Genomic DNA, 21,541 nt, shown 5'->3' with positions numbered 1-21,541 from the left:
GAAGCTATTTTTGCTCAAGGCTAGAGAGCAGCACTTCCCACTGAAAGGTTTCAAGACAAAGAGTCATGCTGAGGTTACCTTAAACATTAAAGGGCTGGGGAGAAGAGCGTGATTGAAAACGGCCGATGTAATTTATCAGAGGAATCACTTTCTACCTGCAGAGTTGATAAGAAAGGAGCGCTCCAGACAGAAACTGGATCAAAGGGTGTTTCCTGCAGGAGCCTGTTAGAGGGCACCTCCCAGGGCTCCTGTTTCGCCAGCGGCTCCGTCAGCACTCGAGGAAGTCAAAAGAAAAACATCAAAACCAAAGTCGATATGGAAAAACCAAGAGAATCCCTGGTAAGTGTTTCTCCATGCTGGCTAGAAAAAATGCCTGGTTCTGAGATGTTCTGGTAAAGGGGGAAGGGAGGGGAATAGAAATCTGAGAAAAGACTGTTTTTTAATCTCTCTCTCCCTTCACCCTTTCTCTCTCCTCCAACCTCCCTCTCTCTCCCCCCTCTTTTCCTCTGTCCCTCTGTGTGCATTTGTATGTGAGCATGGATGCCCAGGTGCTAACATGTGTGAAGATCAGAGGACAACCTGTAATGTCCGTCCTCCCCTTCCACCTTGAGACGGGGTCTCATGCTCACGGTTGCATACTGCAAGCTAACTAGCCCACAAGGTCTGCTGGCTCTCCTGTCTCCACACCCCGCCTCCATCTGGCTGAAATTACAGACATATACTACTATCCCCACCTTTGCATGGGTGCTGAGTATCCAAACTCAGGCCCAGGCCTTCACACTTAACCCGGCACACATTTTAGCCACCGAACTATCTGCCTAACCAGAGAGAGAAGATTTTTAAAGACAGAAATCCCCATGTCCACTGCTAGAGGTGGCAGCCAACCCTCGTGTGGGTGTGGTTCCATCTGGGAATACTGTTTTCTTCCGGTCTGTCTTCAGACAATCCTGTAATCTCAGTACTTGCCAGCAAGAGATGCTGGCTGTGTCACCATAGAACAATGCCCAATGCTAGAGATTTGTTTAGATGACCCCAGCATTAATGGCAACAAAGGAGGAAGAGGATTTGAGATGTGAACGTGCCAAATAACTTAAGAAAGTATTGGGCTCTTTTGATGTTTCAAGTGCTATTTATTTTTTATGGAAGTTTTTGTGCACACTTAGGTAATTCTAAAAAGAAAGAGAGTAATGAGCTATATAAAACGGTGGAGCTTTTAAAGAAATATTTCCCTAAGATAGGCCAGTTTCATATGCTATTCTTTACGTTTCTCTACATTGTACTTACTCTCCTTACAGTTCATTATGTGCCATGCAATTGATTCCATGAATTTTCATCGTTCCAGTGGATATGTTTTATAATACTTAAAACAGCAACATATTCCCAACATAAAATGCTTTAATCTGGGACTGAGGAGCTAGCTTTTGCCATGCAAGCGTGCTGACCTGAATTGTATCCCTAGCACGCATGTAAAAAGCCAGACCTGGCGGCATGCTGTTATAACCCCAGGACCGGGCAGGGAGACACAGGAGTCTCTCTGGAGCTCCCTGGTCACCAAATGTATCTCATTCAGTGAGCTTCGGGTGCAGTGAGAGATCTTGTCTCAAAAAAAGTAGATAGTGACTAAGAAAGACATCCAACATTAATATTTGTCCTATGTGCATATGACACCATATGTACCAGTGCATACACCCTCACGAACTTGTGCACACACATACCCCCAACACCACACACACACACACACACACACACACTCACACACTCGACATATGCCTGAAAATAACTGAAAAAGACACACAGCATTGGGCTATGGCTGCACACATGTATGTACACCCCCTACATATGCACAGGTACAGCCATTTTGATTGGTGTTCATACGCTGATGAAGCTTCACTGTTCTTGGGTTTGGGTTTCACAAGCACATCTGAGACAAACACACACTGAAAATGTTTTTCCTCAGAAGCCTTTTCTCCAGAAAGCTCTAAGGCCTTTCCTTCACGCTAACTTTGTTCATTTTCCACCCATTTTAGCTCTCGGCTCACATGACATCCTACCTCCTTTGAAAACACTGATGTCCCTTGCATTATAAAACCACAAATTATAAGTGTATCTGAAGCTGCCCTTGTAGTGTCACTGAAAGGAAAGAGAGAGACGCGGCGTGGAGAAGCGTGCAATATGCTGGAAATTCAATCCTGCTGATGGAAGGCTCCGATAGCCTGGCAGAGCCCCTTATCACAGGCACTCCATTTAACTACGCCCCATTTAATATGTCTCTGACAGCTTAGGGTCTATCTTCACTGTACAGAAGGACCAAAAACCAAAACAAAAAAAGCCTGTCTTGAGCTTTTATAATTTCATTTTTGTTTTCTTATTACTTCCTAATGCTAAAGTAATTTAACATGCTTTCCTTCCTCATCTGAAGTCATTCTCAGGGTGAAAGTAGGAACCTCTGCCCTTCCCGTATATCTGCAGGAAACACTCTTCATACTGTCTGTGAAGTACACAGATTACCTAACCAACCCAAGTATACAGAATTAAATGGGATATGCTAATTTTCCTCCTTAGCCAAGAGAGGAAATTAGTCATACGAGAAGGCTTTCGATATAAAGGAGTATTATTAACCTGGATAGGTGACCAGCTGTGTCTGTGTGTGTGTTCAGATGCGGGGCCCCAGTTTTCATCTTGACTGAGACAGGGTCTCTTGTTTGCTGTTGAATAGTCTAGACTAGCAAGCCTGTCTGCTAGTGGGAATTCCCCTGTCTCTGCCTCCTATAATTATTACAAGCACACTGGGTTTGCAGATTCAGCCTACTGTGTCTATGTGTTTGTGACTTCTGAGAATCCAAACTCTGGTTCTCATGCTTGTGGAGCGGGCCCGTTTACCCATGAGTCATCTCCCCGGCTCATTCTTTAGAAATAGAAAGTATAATGCTAGTATCCGTTCCTTCTGTTTGCTTGCGAGTTGGGCTAAAATTACTAAGTTCAAAAAAGACCATGCTGTGGTCTCCTTTGAGATAGTAGGAAGTAGCAAAGAAAGCATATTTATTATGCATTATCATCCCATGTAGATTAGATGCAAACTGAAACATATTCTTAGACCATTGCTCATTACTGTGAATATCCTTGAACGTTTTAAAATTTAGAGTTTAAGGGAATTCTTCTTCTCCGGGGCTCAAGGTAAATTTGTCTTTTGCTAAAGTGTGTTGCAAAGAAATATTCTCAAAGTAGATGTTTCGTTGGAAACAATAGTGACAGATAACACCATAGATGTCACAGCATTGCTGTGAATCCAAACGCTGCTTCATTGTCAAGGAAACTCTTAGTCAAGCGTTTTTCTCTTATTGCCAGCCATGGCATTGAATCTGGGGCCTCGCACACGGCAGGCAGGTAACCTACTCCTGAGCCATGGCCTCAGCCTTAAAAGCCCGGCTCTAAAACCTGCCATCACAATGCACTGTGTGTCTTCACTCCTCCAACAGTGAAATGACATTATTCATTAGAGTTCCCACGACATTTTAACCATTTCCGTGCTTAGTGATTGTCTTCATTTCCTTTCGACCACTGTAATCAAACACCCTGGCCAGAAGCAACCTAAGGGAGAAGGGGCTGATTGTAGCTCACAATTCCAAGTTACCATCCACTGTTTGGGAGGGATGTCAAGGCAAGAACTTCAGGCAGCTAGTCATATCACATCCATGATCAAGAGCAGAGATAAATTAATGCACACAAGCTCACTTGGTTTCCTGCTTGTGCTCAGCTCAGTCCCTCCACTCTCACACAGTCCCATACCCCCTGCCTTAGGAATGGCACTACCCACAGTGTGCAGGGTCTTCCTCCATCAGTTATCCTTGTTAAGACAGTGCCCCAACAACATGCCCACAGGCCAGCCCAGTGTTAATAATCCCACACTGAGACTCTCTTCTAGGTTGTGTCAAGCTGGCAATAGAAACAATCGCTGGGGATGATAAAAGGAGACTATTTCTGTGTATTTTTTATATATTTAACATATCCCTTTATTTCACAAACCACTTAGCTCACGAGTAACTGCATATTCCTTTTTAGTATAGTTAAGATAAAATGTGTAAAAGTACCAGCAATGCTTTGCCAAAAGAAGTCCTTTTCTCTTTGTAGAGCTTTAATTAAAGGCTTATGTCCCCACGTCTGCCATCGTTTGTAGGCCGCTTAGCTCTAATTTTTTATGTAATTTAGACCAGGGGCCATGTTACTTGGTACTTAAGCTGATTTTATGTATTTAAATGAAGCGGGGGAGATCTCCCCTAGAAAGACTAGCCTGGGTGTGCTCTGATTGCCGTCAATTGCAAATGCTTCCTTCCTATGTGTTGAAATCGTTTTTCTGAATAGCGGTATTAAAGAAAGAGAGTGCCAGGCTCTTATTTAACACCTCCAGACAAAAATAAAAATCATTAACAAAGTTGAGGGGATCACACACCTTCACTGGGCATGGGAGAGAGATGGCCATTTTAATGCCCAAGTGTTAATTTATATGATGGGATTTTTCTTTCCCCAAGTGTCATCTCTTCTGAAGAAAATCACATCTGCTAATAAAAAATCATCAAATACCATCCCATTAAGATGGGACCGCAGAGATGAAATAGCAGAAAATAGTACCATAATTACACAAATGGTTATCATCTTATTAAGTCCTGCAAAATGTAATAATTTCAGCATCCTTAATTGAATGATTCCATTCTAAATGCTGTTTTGATGCAAATAAGCAGCCTGTACATTTGCCTTCCACTTGCTAACTTTTCTAAGGAGTGAGCTACCCGAAAATATCTGCTCACTCGTTTTCCTTTTCAAAATCGTGGGCTTTGGGGATGTCTCTATCACCTCCTCTCTCCCCGCCCCCATCTGTCCTATGGTGCACGTGGAGGCCACAACACAACCCTGGGAGTCAGTCTACATGTTCTCCCTTGGTTCAGGCAGGGTGTTTTCTTTGTTGTTCATATCCCAGGAGCTTCTGGGGATTCTCCTGCCTCCCCAAACCATCTCCCCACAAGAATACTAGAACTACAGACCCCCACAGGAACATGTCTGGTTTTTATGTGGATTCCAGAGATTTGAACCCAGGCCGTCACACTTTTGTGGCAAGCGATTTTGCTTGCTGAACTGTTCTTAGCCCTCAAGTGAGTTGTGGTATAAAAATGTTGTTTACTTCAGAAGCCCTTAGGGTTAGAGTCATTCAGAGAAGAAAGATGTACAGAATTCCAAATGAGGAGTTCCCCAAATACATAGTTTAATTGTGAAATCACATGTGTCTATCAGTCAAGGGTAGGTTGTCGTATTGCTTTCGCCTCTTGTGACTTTTGAAAATTAATTTCCTCCTGCCCTCGTGGAAGTTGAGTTAGTCATGATGGAAGCAGTAACATTTACTGCTTTCATCCTGCAAGCTCATTTCTAAAGCAGCTCTTGAGCCCCACAATGGACATGAGTTAAAAATTCAGCTTTAGAAGACAAAGATGCCAACGCTTGGGGCTAGAAGGTTATCTCAGTCAGTAACTTACTCAAAGACCTGAGTTCAATTCCTAGAACCCACAAAAAGTGCCAGGCATGGAAGCATGATCTTGTAATCTTAGCACTGAGAAGGTAGCACTAGCAGGCCAACCAGCCTAGCCTAATCAAGGAGCTCCAGGCCAGTGAGGGACCCTGTCTTAAAAAGAAGAAGGTGGACAGTACCCAAGGAAGGGCACCTGGACTCTTGAGGTTGACCCTGGCCTCCACATACTCACCACATTTCTGCTTCCACATATGAGTGCACACGTGCGTGCGTGTGTGTGTGCGCATGCACACACAGACACACACACACACACACAGAAGAAACCCATATTTAAAGCACAGTTGTTGGTCAAAAGCCACCCTGCACTATCTTTGGCAAATTTCCCATCTTAACCTAGAGTTTTCTCACCTCCCAGGGATGTTCCCACATCCCACCTGCTGCGTGAACAGGAATGGAAATTAATTTAAACTGAAGCCTATGAAAATATAATTAGGAAAAGACTCTGATGGCAAAATAAAGTATGCCCCTGACTTGCATAGGCAAAGAGTTTTAAGAAATACATCCTCAGTGTGCATTAGAATCTGTGTGTAGATAAGTAGAGCTGAGAATGAGCCCTTCTCAGATGCTGGCCCTTCCTCAGTCTGTGCTTTTACAAGGACGCCTTTCAAATCCACAGCCCTATTCTCAGCCCTTGGCTCATCTCCCCTCTATAGATAATAAGCCTAGGAATTGAAGGAACTTTGGGCCTGATCACAGGGCCGGGGCCTTGGGTGAGGCTAGAGCCACATGTAGCACAGTCATGAAGTATCAGTAATTGTTTTTATCCCATTAAGTGTGAAAAACTAGGAGGTAAAAAGTTGGAAGTTAAATCTAGCCCCCAGGTCAGCATGCAGACAGATGACTTTCTACACCATTTGGTATAAAGCGGTGGTGGCCTCACAATCACCCTGAGCCCCTGAGCTTCTGAAAGAATCACACAGTTCACGCTGCTGTGGTCGGCTGCCCAAGGGACCAGATGTAATATATTCTGCAGGAGCTTTTGTGAAGGTTGACCTAAACTGTCTTGATATTGAGACCATGTCCACACAGATGTAATGGAATAGAAATCTAAGAATCATGGTTCCCTGTAAATGAATGCCAGCCTCTAGTCAGGCTTTCTCTGTTCAAATCTCTATCCTCCATTTGGATGATGAGGTATCATCCCTACTGCCTCAGTGTGCATCTTTATAGTGGGTGGCTGCACCATTCCCTAGCATTAGGTCAAGCACATCAGGCCTGTGTGTAACGACTTTGCAGAGCGGCTGGCACCGGTAGTGTAGGTGTTGGCTGGCTTTGTTTATTTGTCTGTTGTGGGGAAGAGGACTGCATGCATCTGTGTGTGAGCATACTCCAAAGGCTGGCTGGCGATCAACCTTAGTTTTCTCTCCTCATCAGCATTCACATTAGATTGTTTCTGAGACAGGCTCTCTCACTGGCAAAGGGTGACTGCGCACATGATCCCACAGGGATCTGCATGTTTCCACTTTCCCAATGCTGGAATTACAAGAATTAAAAGCCCATACCACCACACATGACTTTTTTACATGAGGGCTTAGGGGCAAACTCAAGCCATGTTGCCTGTGTGGCAAGCACTTTACTGAGTAGTCCAGCTCCCCAGCCCAGTCAGCCTTTTTATGATCGGTGTCGTTGATGTCCCACTAGTAGATTAGAAATGCAGTGTTTAAGTGTTCCTCCCTGTGGTACCTCTCCACATGCATGGGGCAAGTTCAGAGAAACTTTCTATGCCTCAGAATCCCATCTATAAGACACCAAGACTTCATGACATTCTCTCTGATGTTCCTTTTAAAGCTTCGCCATGCAAAGCTACAGTATTCCAGCTTAAAGGGGGAAAGCCGAGACAGGATTGTAGTGATATTTCATTTGTATTTTATTTAATAAATAAATTTTGCCTTAAGGTCAGAGAGTACTTATCAGCCGTACAGAACAGGCAGTGGTGGCCTACACTTTAAATCTCAGAAGTCACCCTGGTTTGCCATAGAAACCGAGTGCTGGTGGTGTACATCTCTAATCCCAGCACTAAAGAGGAATATAAGCCAGGAGGATACAGCTCTGAGACACAGTATCATTCTGAGGATTGTTAAAGGCAGGCTCGCCATTTCAGATTGAGGTAGAGGTAAGAGCCTGTGGTTGACTGTTTTGCTTTTCTGACCTTCAGATTGAACCTCAATTTCTGTCTCTGGATTTTCGTCCATCGTGCTACACAAGATCACCTGCAACTCAGGCTGAGCTCAAAATAATTATATAGCTAAGGATGACCTTGAGCGTTTATTGTCTTGCCTTCACCTTGTGTGGGCTAGGATTTTAGGAGTGTGCCATCATCCCAGGCTTGTGTGGAGCTAGAGTTGAACCCAGGGCTTGCTAGGCAAGACTTCCACCAACTGAGCAGCATGCCCAGACAGGAAGAAATGTTTTTAACATGAGTCTTAGAAATGTGTCTTGGTAATGTAGTTCCCTGAGCATACATCTCCGTTCTCCTCTTTCCATTACGGGAAGAATGGAAGAAAAGGACACTTTCTTAGAGAGTTATTTCTTTCAGTCTAGGAAAGGGTCATGAGACCTAAATATGATTCAAGCATAGTCCCGTGTTCTTATTAAAATAACTTATGGCAAAAGTCTGTGACTCCGAAGGAGTTATAGCTCCTTAGACTTTAATGTTTCCTAATACCCTGGTGTGAATGGCTCCATTATAAAGTTTTAAAACCAAAGCAGTTAATCTTGAAATCATGCCTAGAATCAGGCACCCTGTAAGTAGTCCTGTCGTTCAAAGCTGGGGTTGTAGTTCTGGAAATGGGCTCTCTTAATTAAAACCTGTAATGAAGTCAGATGATGAAGACAAAGTAGAATAAAGTAAACACACACATTTATATTCCCACATAATTGTATACATTCAGTTACAGCAATGTGCTTATTACAGAGTGGGCCATTATTGTGAGGACTGCAAAACATCTTTGGAGAGTAACGAATAAGAACTTCTAGTGTCTTCTTGCTGCAGGGGGCAGAAGTCCATGAAGACTTACAAGAGGATGAAGAAGACAGAGTTGCTGACTCCACACTTCAGAGCCACGCGATAGGTAAGCATCCATGTGTTGCTTGATGGTCTTTCCCTTCGGTATGTTCTCTTGGTGCATCACTTGAGTCTGTCTCTCATGCCTCCCTCTGTCACAGTGGTTTACAGCCTTGGGGGCGTAAAAGATGCTTTCACAGAGGTTGCCTAAGACTACCAAAAACACGGGTATTTCCATTATGATTCTCAACAGTAACAAAATTACGGTTATGAAGTAGCAATGAACATAATTTTGTGGAACTGTATTAAAGGGTTGCAGCCTTAGGAAGCCTGAGAACCACTGCTCTCTAGGATAAGAGGTGTACATTTCCCTCAGAAAGGTTAGGGGTTAAGTTAGTTATGTTCTCACTGCTGTGACAAGACACCTGACAAAAGCCACTTCAGGGAGGAGGGGTTTGTTTGGGGTCACAGTTGAGGGTACAATCCATCATGGTGGGGAAGACACGGTGGTAGGAGCATGAGACAGCTGGTCACGTGGCATCCACAGTCAGGAAGCAGAGAGATGGATGCTGGTGTTCAGCCCACTTTCTCCATTTTATTCAGTCTGGGACCCCACCATGGGATGGTGCTTCCCCTTTTAAGGGTCTTCTCACCTCACCCTAACGTAGATAATCTCTCATACAGAGGTTAGCCTGATCTGGGTAGTCCCTCTCAGGCAGGCTCAGAAGCTTGTCTCTTTGGTGACCCTAGAAACTGTCAAGTTGGTAGTATTAATTGTCACACATGCTATGGTGAGCTTGGGCTAGCTTAATTGATGGAGTCCTTGCTTGGCATTCACAATGTCCAAGGTTTGATCCTCAGTACCACAAAAGGAAAGCAAAGCAAAAACAGTGAAGCTCAGGGTCTCAGAACCACACCTGTGAGGAAAACATGGCTGTTTGTAAAGGTGTAGAGTGTGAACTGTGGAGGAGTATGTGCTTCTGTTATATAAATGGAAGTGACAGTGGGGACAAATGACTTTTTTCTAAGAAGAGAATCAACTTATAGAATATTACCTTCTAGAGTGGTATCAAAAAGCAACTCTTACAAGGGTCTATTGATTGAAAATATACGGTGGTTGCTTTCTGAAATGGAACATGTTTTAAACATTTGGATGGTTCCCATATAAAACTGTCTTAGTTTCTTACCTGCAGCTATGATAAAATATTCCGACAAAGGCAACTTATGAGGGAAAGGGTTCCTTTATACAGTTCACAGTTCAGAGGCGCAGTCCATCCCTGTTGGGGTGTCACGGCAGCAGGGCCCAGAAGCAGTTGTTCGCATTACCTCCAAAGATGTGAGTGATAGTTGTATACCTGTTCCCCATCTCCATTTCTTCATTTATACAGTCTAGGGCCGTCTGCCTGTGGAATTGCTGCGGGAGCACATTCTGCTCCAATAGCCGTCAGAGACCATGACCAAATGCGCTGGTATCTTAAAGGCTATTGGCTGAAGGAGCAGGACGTGCTCCCACAGCATGGAATGGCTTTTTCCACGTCAATTTATCATTATACCCCCTCGCAGGCACAACCAGAGACAGTCTTCCCAGATGATTCTAGATTTTATAAAGTTGAAAATTAACACTAATCATTACAAGACCCAAATAAAAAAAAGAAAATTCAAATGCCAAGACCTTCAACACAGTTTTTCATCATTTCTGTTGAAATCCCTAAATATAGATAGACCTGAATTAATTTCAATTTGTTAGTTGGCTCTTTTTAATAAATAAAAAGTTATAACTATTCAGAAAGCCTGATTTTGCTGTCAGAGGAAAAATAACAGGTAGCTCCCTAGTCCCAAGTCCCTGAGCGCTACAACCCTAAACCCAGCCCAGCTGTGTGTCTTAGAGTTGTGCATGACCCCAGACATGAAAGGGCACGCGTTCCCAAGGACATGGGATTCACGTGCCCTGTCCAGCACCTGGGAGGAGACCACGATGGAGGAATTTCTGTGACTTTGATCTTTGTGAGGAGGCTGAGGAAGCAACTAGTTTCCAGTCACCAAACCACCTTGGACACTTGTGGCATTCACTGTTATCAGGAGATTCCAGAAGCTGTGAGCATAGGTGTGCTGGCTAGTCACCTCAGCATGGGGTGATGGGATGGATGGCCCCAGATCACACAGAGACGGAGCAGACAGTACCAGTTTCTTAGTTTCTCTTACTGCTGAGATAAAACACTCCACAAAAGCCTCTTCAGGGGCAGGGGTTTATTCTGGCTCATGGTTTGAAGATACATCCCATCATGGTGGCGAAGACACTCTAGCAGGAGCCTGAAGCAGCAGATGCCATTGTCTCCACCCCCAAATGGAGAGCAGTGAGTTTCTGCATGCTGGCACTCAGCTCCTTAACTCCTGTCTCCAGTTTCTGTCATCTGGAACTTCCTGCCTACAACTAAGTTACATCTTTCTACATCAACAAAATCAAATAATCCTCCATGAGCATGCTCAAAGCCTTGGACTCCCAGGTGATTCTAGATCCTGTCAGCACTGAATATTAAGTCCTAAGACATGACTCCCTTAAAGGGTGGCCAGTGTCCAAGATTCTCTATGTCCACTGCTTTCCCTGGGATGCCCTGAACAGCCAGCTCCCAGCACCGCCAGCTCTGAATGCCCCATTTTTCCAGCCTCCCCAGCCGTCTTCAGCAAACTATAATTTACAGTGTGTCTCAGAGTGTTGTTGTACCCAGTCAGCTTAATGAGACCAGCACACAATTATTATTCTTTTCATTGGCAATTAGGAATACAAAAGTCTTCACAAACAGCTGAATGAGTGTAGTCTGAATTGGATTATTATTCCAAGACATCCTTTTATTATGGTTGTCAGTGTGAATGGATTTAATTGGTACCAGTTCGGCACAGTTAGCTAATATGCAAGTTAAATATGGCTTAGCAGTCTTCAAGCATGGTAGTCTGCAAAGCCCTGCTGAATCTCCCTTTTCCCGGTAATGAAGTTCTTGTGCCTGCAAAAAAAATAAAAAAAAAATACACAGCAGGCCAAAGATGCAGTTCTGTGGCAGAGCATGTGCCAGTGTGTTCAAAGCCTGAGGTTCAGGCCGCATCACTGCAAAATTTAAATTGAGTGAAGAAGGACTGGGAGTGCAGCTCAGTTGGGAAGTCTAGTAGACATCTCTAGCATCACATAAACCAAGCATGGTACTGTATTCAAGGTTATCCTTTGCTATGGAGTGAGTTCAAGGTCAACCTGCATTATATAAGACAGAGTCTTAAAAGAACAACTTAAGAAAAGAAGCAAACCACAGGAGAAAGAAGCAGCCGTAGCAACACAAACACAGATGTATGCACTCACATGTAATGTTAGAGGCTGGGTTTTTGCTGGAGAACTACAGTTAGTGTAAGTATTTTTAGTAGATTTACAGTTCCTCTTAGATCGCCACCGTTTTGTATGTTGGCATCTTCAACTGTAATTAGAACAACATAAAATCCAGTCCCTCTGTCTTAGTAGCCAACCTTCCAGGGCTCTGTAGTTGCAGATTCTGCACAGATAGCCCCTTTCTCGGCATCTGCTGGATGACGATGCTTTAGAACATTGATGGGAGTCACCTAACTGTGCTTCTGACGAGTTGCCTGGGTCGTCAGATCACAATAGACCCTTCTTCACAGTCAGCAGCTCTGCAGATAAAATGCTGTGGACTCAAGAAGACAGCAGCAGCAGCAGCAGATCCTAACCTAATCCCCCAAGTAATAAAGTCATCCGTTAGAGAATTCCTGTCTCAAACAGGAAGAGAGGCATATGGCACTTTAGTGATGTCAACAATACTGCCACAATACCTTGTAGGCTTCCTGTTTTCAAACCTCTTACCTTGGGCTGAAAACTGAGTCCTGCCTCTCTAGGCATTTCCACTGAGAAGAAAGTCTGAGGAAGGGTGTCACTTTCCAGGTCCCCAGCAGGCTTTCTCGAATACAGTGTTGCTGAGAAATGGATCACACAGCTAACCCTAGCTGCAGAGGGTGCTGGAAAAGTGCACGCCTTCCTCCCAGCTTCTGTTGTTTGAAGTGGCAGAGAGACAAAGATTGATGCCAGTTCTGAGCTAGCTATCAGTAGGAACGTTTTAAAGGTTCTTCCCGCCTGGGACAAGATGAGAGTCACTAATGTTTACTACTCTATCTGTATCCCATCAGAGGGACTGAGAATATTTATTTTCCACCCTGAAGATCCTAAGCACAGTATTATCATACATTTTGCAATATTTTATAGCCATAATATAATATTTTCAGTAACAGTGCCTGAACAAATCTAAGTATGTGTCTCTTCAAAAGAAAATATGTCAGCTAACACCTTTTCAAACAAAGAAGTTATAACTGGAAAGTTTGTGTGTTTCTGTGGCTCAGGGTGATTGTGTTGTTTTGATTAGAGTGTCGAGAGTTAATTATAAAATAAAATATTCTTAACTAAACTGGATCCAGATCAATATGCAATATTTATAAATTAAGGGGCTGGAGCAACAGCCCAGTGACTAAGAGCACATGTCGCTCTCATCGAGGACCTGAGTTCAATTCCCAGCACCCACATTGGACAGCTCAGATCTCCCTGTAATTCCAGCTGCAGGAAATCAGACTCCTCCCTGCTTTCCTGAGTACCACTCTTCTGTGAGGATACACTCACATAGACATGCATGCATATGCATAAATAAAGTGAAAATTCATGTAAAAATTTGTGAATGAAGTAAAATAATGGCACTAAATTTTATTTTTAAAAGATAATCCTTACAAATTATTGTTATAACACAGACTTCTGTGTTAATGAGCAGCAAGAAAATGGCTAGCCTACTTTACTAGCAGTACCAGCATAGATGATTTTCTTTTCTGCTTTTTAACTACCATGGACTGATCCTATACATTATCCTAATTGTCTACTAGTGTTAAACACTTTAAAAGAACTGAAATACTGTTCTCTCGTACTGAAATTATCATCCAGTAGGGATAGGTAGTTCAATTGATGAAGGTGCTTTGCAAGCATGCTGACCTGGATTTCATCTCCAGAACCAAAGAAAAGAAGCTCGGTGTGGTGATGCATGCTTCTGATCTCAGCACTGGGAAAGTGGGGGGATGTATAGATCTCTGGGCTCAGTAAACAGCCAGCCTAGCCTACTTAGTTTAATGAAAGTTATTAAACTAAACATATGCACCCCAATGTGAACACACACAGGTCCACAAGCACACACAAAGAAAGAAAATCTCAGCCAACAATGGACTTCAGAAATAATTCCCATGGTTGCAAGGTAGCCAGTGGGTGGCACTTGCCCCCAAATCTGATGGCTCAAGTTCAGTATCTGGGTCTCACAATGGAATGAGTAAGCAGAATTCTACAAGCTTACCACACATGTGCTGTGCATGCCTGTACATACACAATGCATGCAAATAAGTAGATGTAAGAACTAAAAGTAATACAAGTGTTTGAAAATTCCCCGAGTTGAAACAGGAGATTTAGTAATTCCAGAGAGAGAGAAAAAAAGAGAGAGAGAGAGAGAGATATCTTTGAGGATTTTGAGAAAGAAGTTATACAGAATCTAGCACTACCCACAAAAATACAGGACCTAGAACAAACAGCTATCTAGTAACCTTGTGAGTAAACACTTTAGGGGCTGACAGGTGAATGAGCCCTATCTCATCTCTCCAGCTGCCTAGCTCTGTTTCTGTGTTTCTAGTCTCTTCTGTAGAGACTTGACAATCCCAGGGCATGGCAAAACAAAGGACATGGTCCCATTCTAACCACCCAGCTTTCTCCAGACAGCTATAATGTGTTGCCTTGCAGCTTACACTTAGTCTAATGTTTATTAAATTTGCTATTTAACAGTTTCATGCATGTACCTAAGAGGTTCTGGTTGCTCTCACCCTCTATACTCTCTCTTATCTCCTTCACACCCCTGTCAACCCTATTCCCCCTTCATGTCTTTGCTTTGTTTTCCGACCACTGATTCAGACCAAGGTCTTCTGTAGAACTATAGGTTGGGAACTAGCCATTAAATCTGATGGACTGCCTGCTGGGTATACAATTAAACACAATGGCTGTCCTTCCTCCAGTACCCATCAGTATCCAGTAGTTCATCTGGGAGGAGAAGAGCTCCATAAGCCCCTCCCCCATCCGTGACTGCCTTGAACAGGCCCAGTGCAGGCAGCTGCAGCTGTGACATTGTGTTAGTAATGGCTGTGTCATGCCCAGAAGACAGCATTTCACAGACTTTCTCCCTATTTTCTGGTTCTTATGTTCTTTCCAATTCCTCTTCCATCATGTGCCCTGATCCTTAGAGGGATGGTAGAAATATTATGTTCAGAGAATTCTCCTTGCTATCCCAAGAACTGATATTGCCTCAAGGGGATTATCCTAGCCCAGTATCTTACCTCTTCTTCCCTTCTTGCTCAGCCTGGCCAGACTTACAGAATGGGGGTGAGGGGCACGGTGATGAGAGGTCCCTTTGAGTGCCTTACCTCCATCCACCTGTGCATTTCCATTTCCCCAGGGTGTCTCACACTCTTATTCCTGTCTTCTCCTAGACTTCAGCTAGTAATGAAAGATAAGTTACATCACTATAGAAACAGACTAATCAGGACTTTCTCATATCGGATATTTGCATTACAACAAGCACTCAGGCAAACGTTTATCCCTAGTTAAGAGCAGTTCTTGGGGGCTATAGGTCTGAGGCAATCAAAGTACTTGTTTGGGCAAATGGTGAGGTGAGGAAGAAAAATAGCTCTAAGGCCCACCTTACATAAGGGACAGAAAAGGTTTGGGTTGGTTTTGTTTTTTTCATAATCTTACTTCTACCATAAAGCTTAACTGTGAGACCCAGCTATGCTGAGCCAAACACAGTGAAGTGGGACCAGTTTGGACAAGGTCCATTTTACCTCCCTGGGACACAGACTGGTCCTTGTACCTGCTTCATCCTCCATACGGCATCTAACCTAGTCCACAGCCCAGGTGCAGTTAAGTGGGGGGCAGGAGCGACAGAGGAGGCATAAGATGGATGGTTGTCACTGTGGAGGTAACTCGATAGTGGGTTCAAGTGAGAGAGAGTGGATGCAGCAGCTTCCTCACGCAGCAGAGGAAAAGCGGCTCGGCTTCGTGCCAACCTTATTATAACAGTGCTTGTTTCCTTGCTTGTGGGAGGACAGCAAAGTCCACAGGCTCTTCACATGGCTTTGCTTACATTGAGAAGAAGAAGCAGGAGAGTAGCACCTGCCCCATAGTATCAAAGCCCTGATAGAATATTCTTATCCATAGTTATTCATGGTGAATCTTACTGTCTGAATTATTATCACATTATTTTGTGTTAGTTCCAAGATTGTATTCCTCAAACCAAAAATACAGGATTAACTGAGAAGCCCTAATTTTCAGAATTTTCTTTATGTGTGTGATTGTGTATGAGAGAGTATTTGTGTGTGTGTGTGTGTGTGTGTGTGCGCGCGCGCGCGCGCTCGTGCGCGCATGCACGTGCATGACTGGATGTGATCGTGTGCACATGAATGAATGCATGTGGAGAGGTCTCAGGCACTCTTGTGCCTGCGCACATGTACACATACAACCCCCCTGCGCACACAACCATGCACATGCCTGCCCCTTGTCCACCACCACACTAAGCTAAAGAGACGGCATGTCAATGGCAACCTGGATTCCTAGCAACATAGATAGATAGATAGATAGATAGATAGATAGATAGATAGATAGATAGATAGATAGATAGATAGATAGATAGGTAGGTAGGTAGGTAGGTAGGTAGGTAGGTAGGTAGGTAGATAGATAGATAGATAGATAGATAGATAGATAGATAGATAGATAGATGATAGATGTTAAGTCTACAGTGTTTGAGAAAAGCATTAGCTTGAGACCAGAGGCAACTACTAAAACCAATCAGGTGAGGATTTTGTCAGAAGACAGAGGCAAAAATTGAGTTACTGATGCCACGTGACTACGAAAAGAGACAGAAACAGGGTGCTCTTGCCTTGAACAGTAGTTGTGCATCAGAAAGACAAATAGAGAATCTTCAAGAAATCCATTGTAATGCAGGGCCAATCTGGCACCTTTAACAATATTTTACAGCACAACTTAAAAAATCAATTTATTCCAGACACTTCTCCACAAGACTCCATATGGATTTACCTTGACTTTTGTGTGTTTATTTGTTTGGGTTTTGTCATTGTTCTGTTCCATGCATTCTGGAGACTGAGTCTTAGGCAGTTCTGGCTGGCCTCAAGCTTGTTGTGGAGCTGAGGAGAACCTTGAAGTCTTGATCATTATTGCCTCTGCCTACTGAGTGCTGGACTACAGACACCACCTCCTATACCCAGTCCATACAGTGCTGGGGATGGACTCGAACCCACGGATTTATGACTGCTAGGCAAGCCAGCACTGTCTCCACTGAGCTACATCCTCAGCTACCTCATTATTTTTAATTGTCACATAATACTTCCTAGCAGGTCTGTGAGCACACAAGTGTGGCATTTACTTTCTAATGGTAGTTATCCAGACATTATTGGACAATCACATAGGTGATGTTAAATATTTATTTTAAAATCCTTTAAAAATATTTTTAGTCTTTAAAATTCCCACATTTATGTTATATAACTGGATCATACCCACCCACCATTATTTCCTTCCAACTTTACTAATAATCCACTGGACACTTTCTAAGTAATTAATAGATGTGAACCCAGACTTTAGTGCTTCTAAACAAAAATCTTCAAGTTTAGAAGGTGGATAACGCCCAAGAAAATAACTTATCAATGTCATTCTTAATTTCTTTCATCAGCCCAAGGTAGAATGAAGAAGCGTAGTTTAGCCATCATCTTATCACGAGTGCAGTGTCGGCTCCACTCATTTTGTGCAGGATCAGATAAAAGGATGCTTCCTTTATCTTTGCTCTGCCACCCTGGAGCAGCTAAAAGCTTTTTGAGAAGGGGGAGGGGCCGAGAGAGCCGAGAGGTTAACGGGTTATGAAGCATTGTCCCAGCCAAGCCAGAAGCACTGAATCAATTTCCAATATGTTTCTCACAGCGCTAAAAACCTATGCTCTGGAGATGTTATTGTTTGATTATAAAAGCAGGTGGAATTTGAAGAGAGACTTTCATGCCACCTTGATAAACAGTCTCAGCCTGTAACTCGATTGTGTCAACTCCCAGATGGAGGCGAATTATGCTTTCGGTGACTCTCTGCCCATCTGACACTTAGCATTGAGTTCTCCCTCCTCAAGAGCTCATTGGGAAGGAACTCAGCCTTTGCAAAAACTTAGTTGGAGGCGGATTCAGTCACCCCACTTCCAAATGAACACATTGCATCTCCAAATATGGCAATTTCCCTGGCTGGTAACCTACTCCTCAGAATGTCACCCATACCCAAAGCAGGTGCAGATAATTCTGATTTAAGGGAGGTATTAAGGCCAGTCCCTTTCTTATGTGGTATTTGTTTTTATTTATAAACAAAACAAAACCTACTTCTTTGGGCTGTGGAAATGGATGGTTTGATGACTAAGAATATGTGCTGCTCTCCAGAGAACCCAAGTTGGGTCCCTAGCACCTTCCTCAGGTAGCTCACAGCCACCTGTTACTCCAGCTTTGGGGGATTAGACATCTAGACTCTGCCAGCACCTGGACTCATGTGTGCATGCACACACACACACATACACACACACACACATACACAAGTACACACATGAATACACATCATTTAAAAATGATAATAAACCTTCTCAAGGTTGGAAGAGTGGCTCAGTTAATAAAATACTTATCATGTAAACACCAGGGTCTGAGTTCTGATCTTCATAATCATTAAAAAGTCAGGTGTGGTGCCTGTAACCCCAGTGCTGGGGTTCTGGTGAGTCCCAGTCTAGCCAAAACACTGAACTTCAGACTCAGTGAGTGATGGTGTCTCAAAAATTGAGAGCAATAAAGGAAAACACCTGAAGTCAACCTCTGACCCACCACATGCACCCACACAACTGAGCTCAGCTGTACACAAACATAAGAAAACACACACCGTATAAACACAAAAAATTGAAACTTCTCAGTGCTTCCCGTATACAGTGCTATAATTTAAATTAGCATATGTACTAGTTACTTAACCACTGTGACAAAATACTTGTAACGTAAACATGAGGGAGGAGGGTTTGTGTTGGCTCACAGTTTAGGAGCACACAGTCCATGGCACCTGCTCAAAGCTGCAGCTGGGCAGTGTCTACAGTTGCTCACAATATGATATCAACCAAGAAGCAGAGAATGTCAAACCAGAGTTTGGTTGGGCTATTGCTCACAAGGTTAATCCCCAGTCACCCTTGCTGCAGCAAGGTTCCTACTCCTCTCAACCTCTCATAGCCGTGCCACCAGCTGGGGACCACCTGTTAAATACATGAGCCTGTGGGAGTGTTTAATATTAAAGCACTGCAACATATATTCATTGAGCAAATCAAGAAGTTTCACTAATGACTTTTTGTACTTTATTAATATTCTCCTCTCCCATTTCTTTTGTACCCTCTTCCCTTTCCTCTTTCCAAATAATCTCCTTTAAACTTTCATGTATATTTAAATCTGGATTCCATGTATCTGAGTGTGGTTAATTTCACTTAACATGATAAGTTCTACTATATTTTCTCTCAATTGACATAATTTCATCCTTCATTATTACTGAATAAACATGTGTGTGTGTGTATGAGTCACATTTTTATCCGCTCATTTCAGACACACAGGCCAGTTTAATATTGTGTCAGTTACTTTCCATGTTGCTGAGACCTAATGCCCGACAAAAGCAACCTAAGCAAAGAAAGTGTTTTTTTTTTGTCTCACAGTTTGAGGGTGCAGTTCATTATGGTGGGAAGTCATGGTAGCAAGAGCGTGAGGCAGCGGGTCACAGGGCACCCACGGTCAGGAAGCAGAGACATGGACACCAGTGCTCAGCTGACTCTCTCCTTTTTGTGCTGTCCTGGATCCCAGCCTTGAAAAGGCACCACACACATTCAGTGGGTCGTCCTATCCTGGTTAATCCAATGTAGAAGCTCTTTCACAAATAGCCCCAGAGGCTTGTTTCCATGGTGACTTCTCTGTCTCACCAACTTGGCCATCAAGATTATCCAGCACACATAGTGTGAGCTTGGGCTTGCAGGTATAACTGTTGCTAACTTAGCAACACTAACGAGACACGTGAGAAGGAGGAACCAATGTGCTGTGGTGTTGAAGTGGAGGTCAGAGAGCCTGGAAGTTTGGATTTTATGATGAGATATAAAACATTTCATCTCTTTTTCTCAAAACTGTCGTCCATAAAGGGAAGACTATTCTAGAAAACCTCTGGATTACCATCTAAGCTTCAAACTATCCGTGAGTGTCCAAGTTTGCTTCCTGATTCCCATGAGCCTGTAGGAAGACCACACTTTAGTTGCAGATTCTGAGGACAGTTTTTTTTAAAGGTTACAAAGATTGCACCACTGTTTCTGGGCATATAGGCTTTGCCTGTCATGGTAGCCCTGCTCGCTTGCTAAGGTTTTGATTCTCATCACGTGCTGCAGTTAGGAGACCTAGGTTGTAGTTCCTTCTTTGCTATTTACCCCATGCTATGGCTTTGAGTAATTCCCCAGGTTTTCTGGAACCTCTACAGCTCTCATCTCCCAAATGGAGACCATGGTAATTGTGTGCTTCTAACAGCATTCTAGGTGCTAGCAGAAGCCCAGTTGTGGGTGTTACTTGTTTTAGTTGCAGTTGCTTGCTGAAAACAGTCTATGAAGGGGTGTGGTCATCTTGCTCATGTTTCTCCATATGATGGTCACAGCATGTATATTAGACATTTTAAGAATGGAAGGGATTGGTTTGTCATGGAAACTTCTGGCCATAACCCTCCCATGTCAGTAAGAAGGCTTGAGAATTCTTTCTGCCCTCAATTACCACATTCCCTGAATGAATGAACACACCTGACTTCCAACCACTAGTCACACGCCACATTTAACTCAGAGCCATCCACCGCTCACATTCATAATCTTCTTCCCAGCCTGTCCCATGTCAGGCTGCTTCACCTCTTTGTCAACCTCCCAGTTGGCAGGGCGACAATCATGGGAAGTACTATAGCTTCTCCACAGGTAGGAGTGAATCACCTTCATTCTCTGGTGCTCAGACCTCTAGGCTTAGCCATAAACCAATTTCAGTTCAGTTACTAAATATTTATTAGGCTTTGACTCATCCCAGGCAATTGTGCTGAGCTCTCCAGGGATATGAAAATGGAGTCTGGGTTTGATGAGCTTCTCTGATCTGATTCTGAACCAAGATTTTTTATTTACATCTTTTTTCTTTACATTTAGCCGGAGATTAAATCACTCAATCTCTTGCCTCAATATTGGACACAAGGAAAGGTCAGCTTCCATGGATGGCTTGGTCCTTGGAGGTGGTTTCCTCCCCCTTAGGCATGACCACAAGGGCTTTATTGCTCTAAAGAGTTCTGTCATCATAATGATCAAGAACTTACCTTGCTTTGTAGTTCTTCAATAATGTGAACGTATTCTTCCTGACATCCTGGAAAAGACAAACAACTTCTTTTTAAACAGATGGCTTGTGGAGCCATTGTTTAAATGTCATCTCTGCCACTGTTTACTGCCCTACTTAGTCGGGGAGATATTTGCATATTGAATTCGCTTGAGTGCTGGGTAGATGATGTGAGAGAGATGGGAAGCTTTTGTGGGCGTTGTTTTTTAATAAAACCCATTTGGAGTTGGGGAGATGGCTCAGTCTAAAGCGAGCTTGCCATACAGGATGGAAGTGTTCCTGGAGCCCACATAAAAAAGCCAAACATGGTGACAAATGTTTATAATCCCAATGTTGGAGAGGATGAGACAAGGGCATGTTAGCCTACTTAAAGAATTTCAGGCCCGTGAGAGACAGTGTCTCAAAAAACAAACAAGACTGATGGTGTATAAGGAATCACCCAAGGCTATCCT

The 21,541-nt window shown here is 43.3% G+C and overlaps 1 protein-coding gene across 3 annotated transcripts in view; it reads left to right on the top strand.

Moving 5' to 3' along the window:
- Nckap5 (NCK associated protein 5) overlaps nucleotides 1-21,541 on the top strand; it is a 791,944-nt gene that overhangs the window by 682,162 nt on the left and 88,241 nt on the right. For all 3 annotated transcript variants that reach the window (XM_075987773.1, XM_075987771.1, XM_075987772.1), the window contains 2 exons: nucleotides 162-339; nucleotides 8,568-8,646. In XM_075987773.1, coding sequence (XP_075843888.1) covers nucleotides 162-339; nucleotides 8,568-8,646 — 257 coding nt within the window. The remainder of the gene's footprint in view (nucleotides 1-161; nucleotides 340-8,567; nucleotides 8,647-21,541) is intronic.

This window comes from Microtus pennsylvanicus, chromosome 10 (genome assembly GCF_037038515.1).
Source record: "Microtus pennsylvanicus isolate mMicPen1 chromosome 10, mMicPen1.hap1, whole genome shotgun sequence".
Classification (NCBI taxonomy): Eukaryota; Metazoa; Chordata; class Mammalia; order Rodentia; family Cricetidae; genus Microtus; species Microtus pennsylvanicus.
The sequence above is the reverse complement of the archived record's forward strand: the minus strand, read 5'-3'. Positions and strand labels throughout refer to the sequence as shown.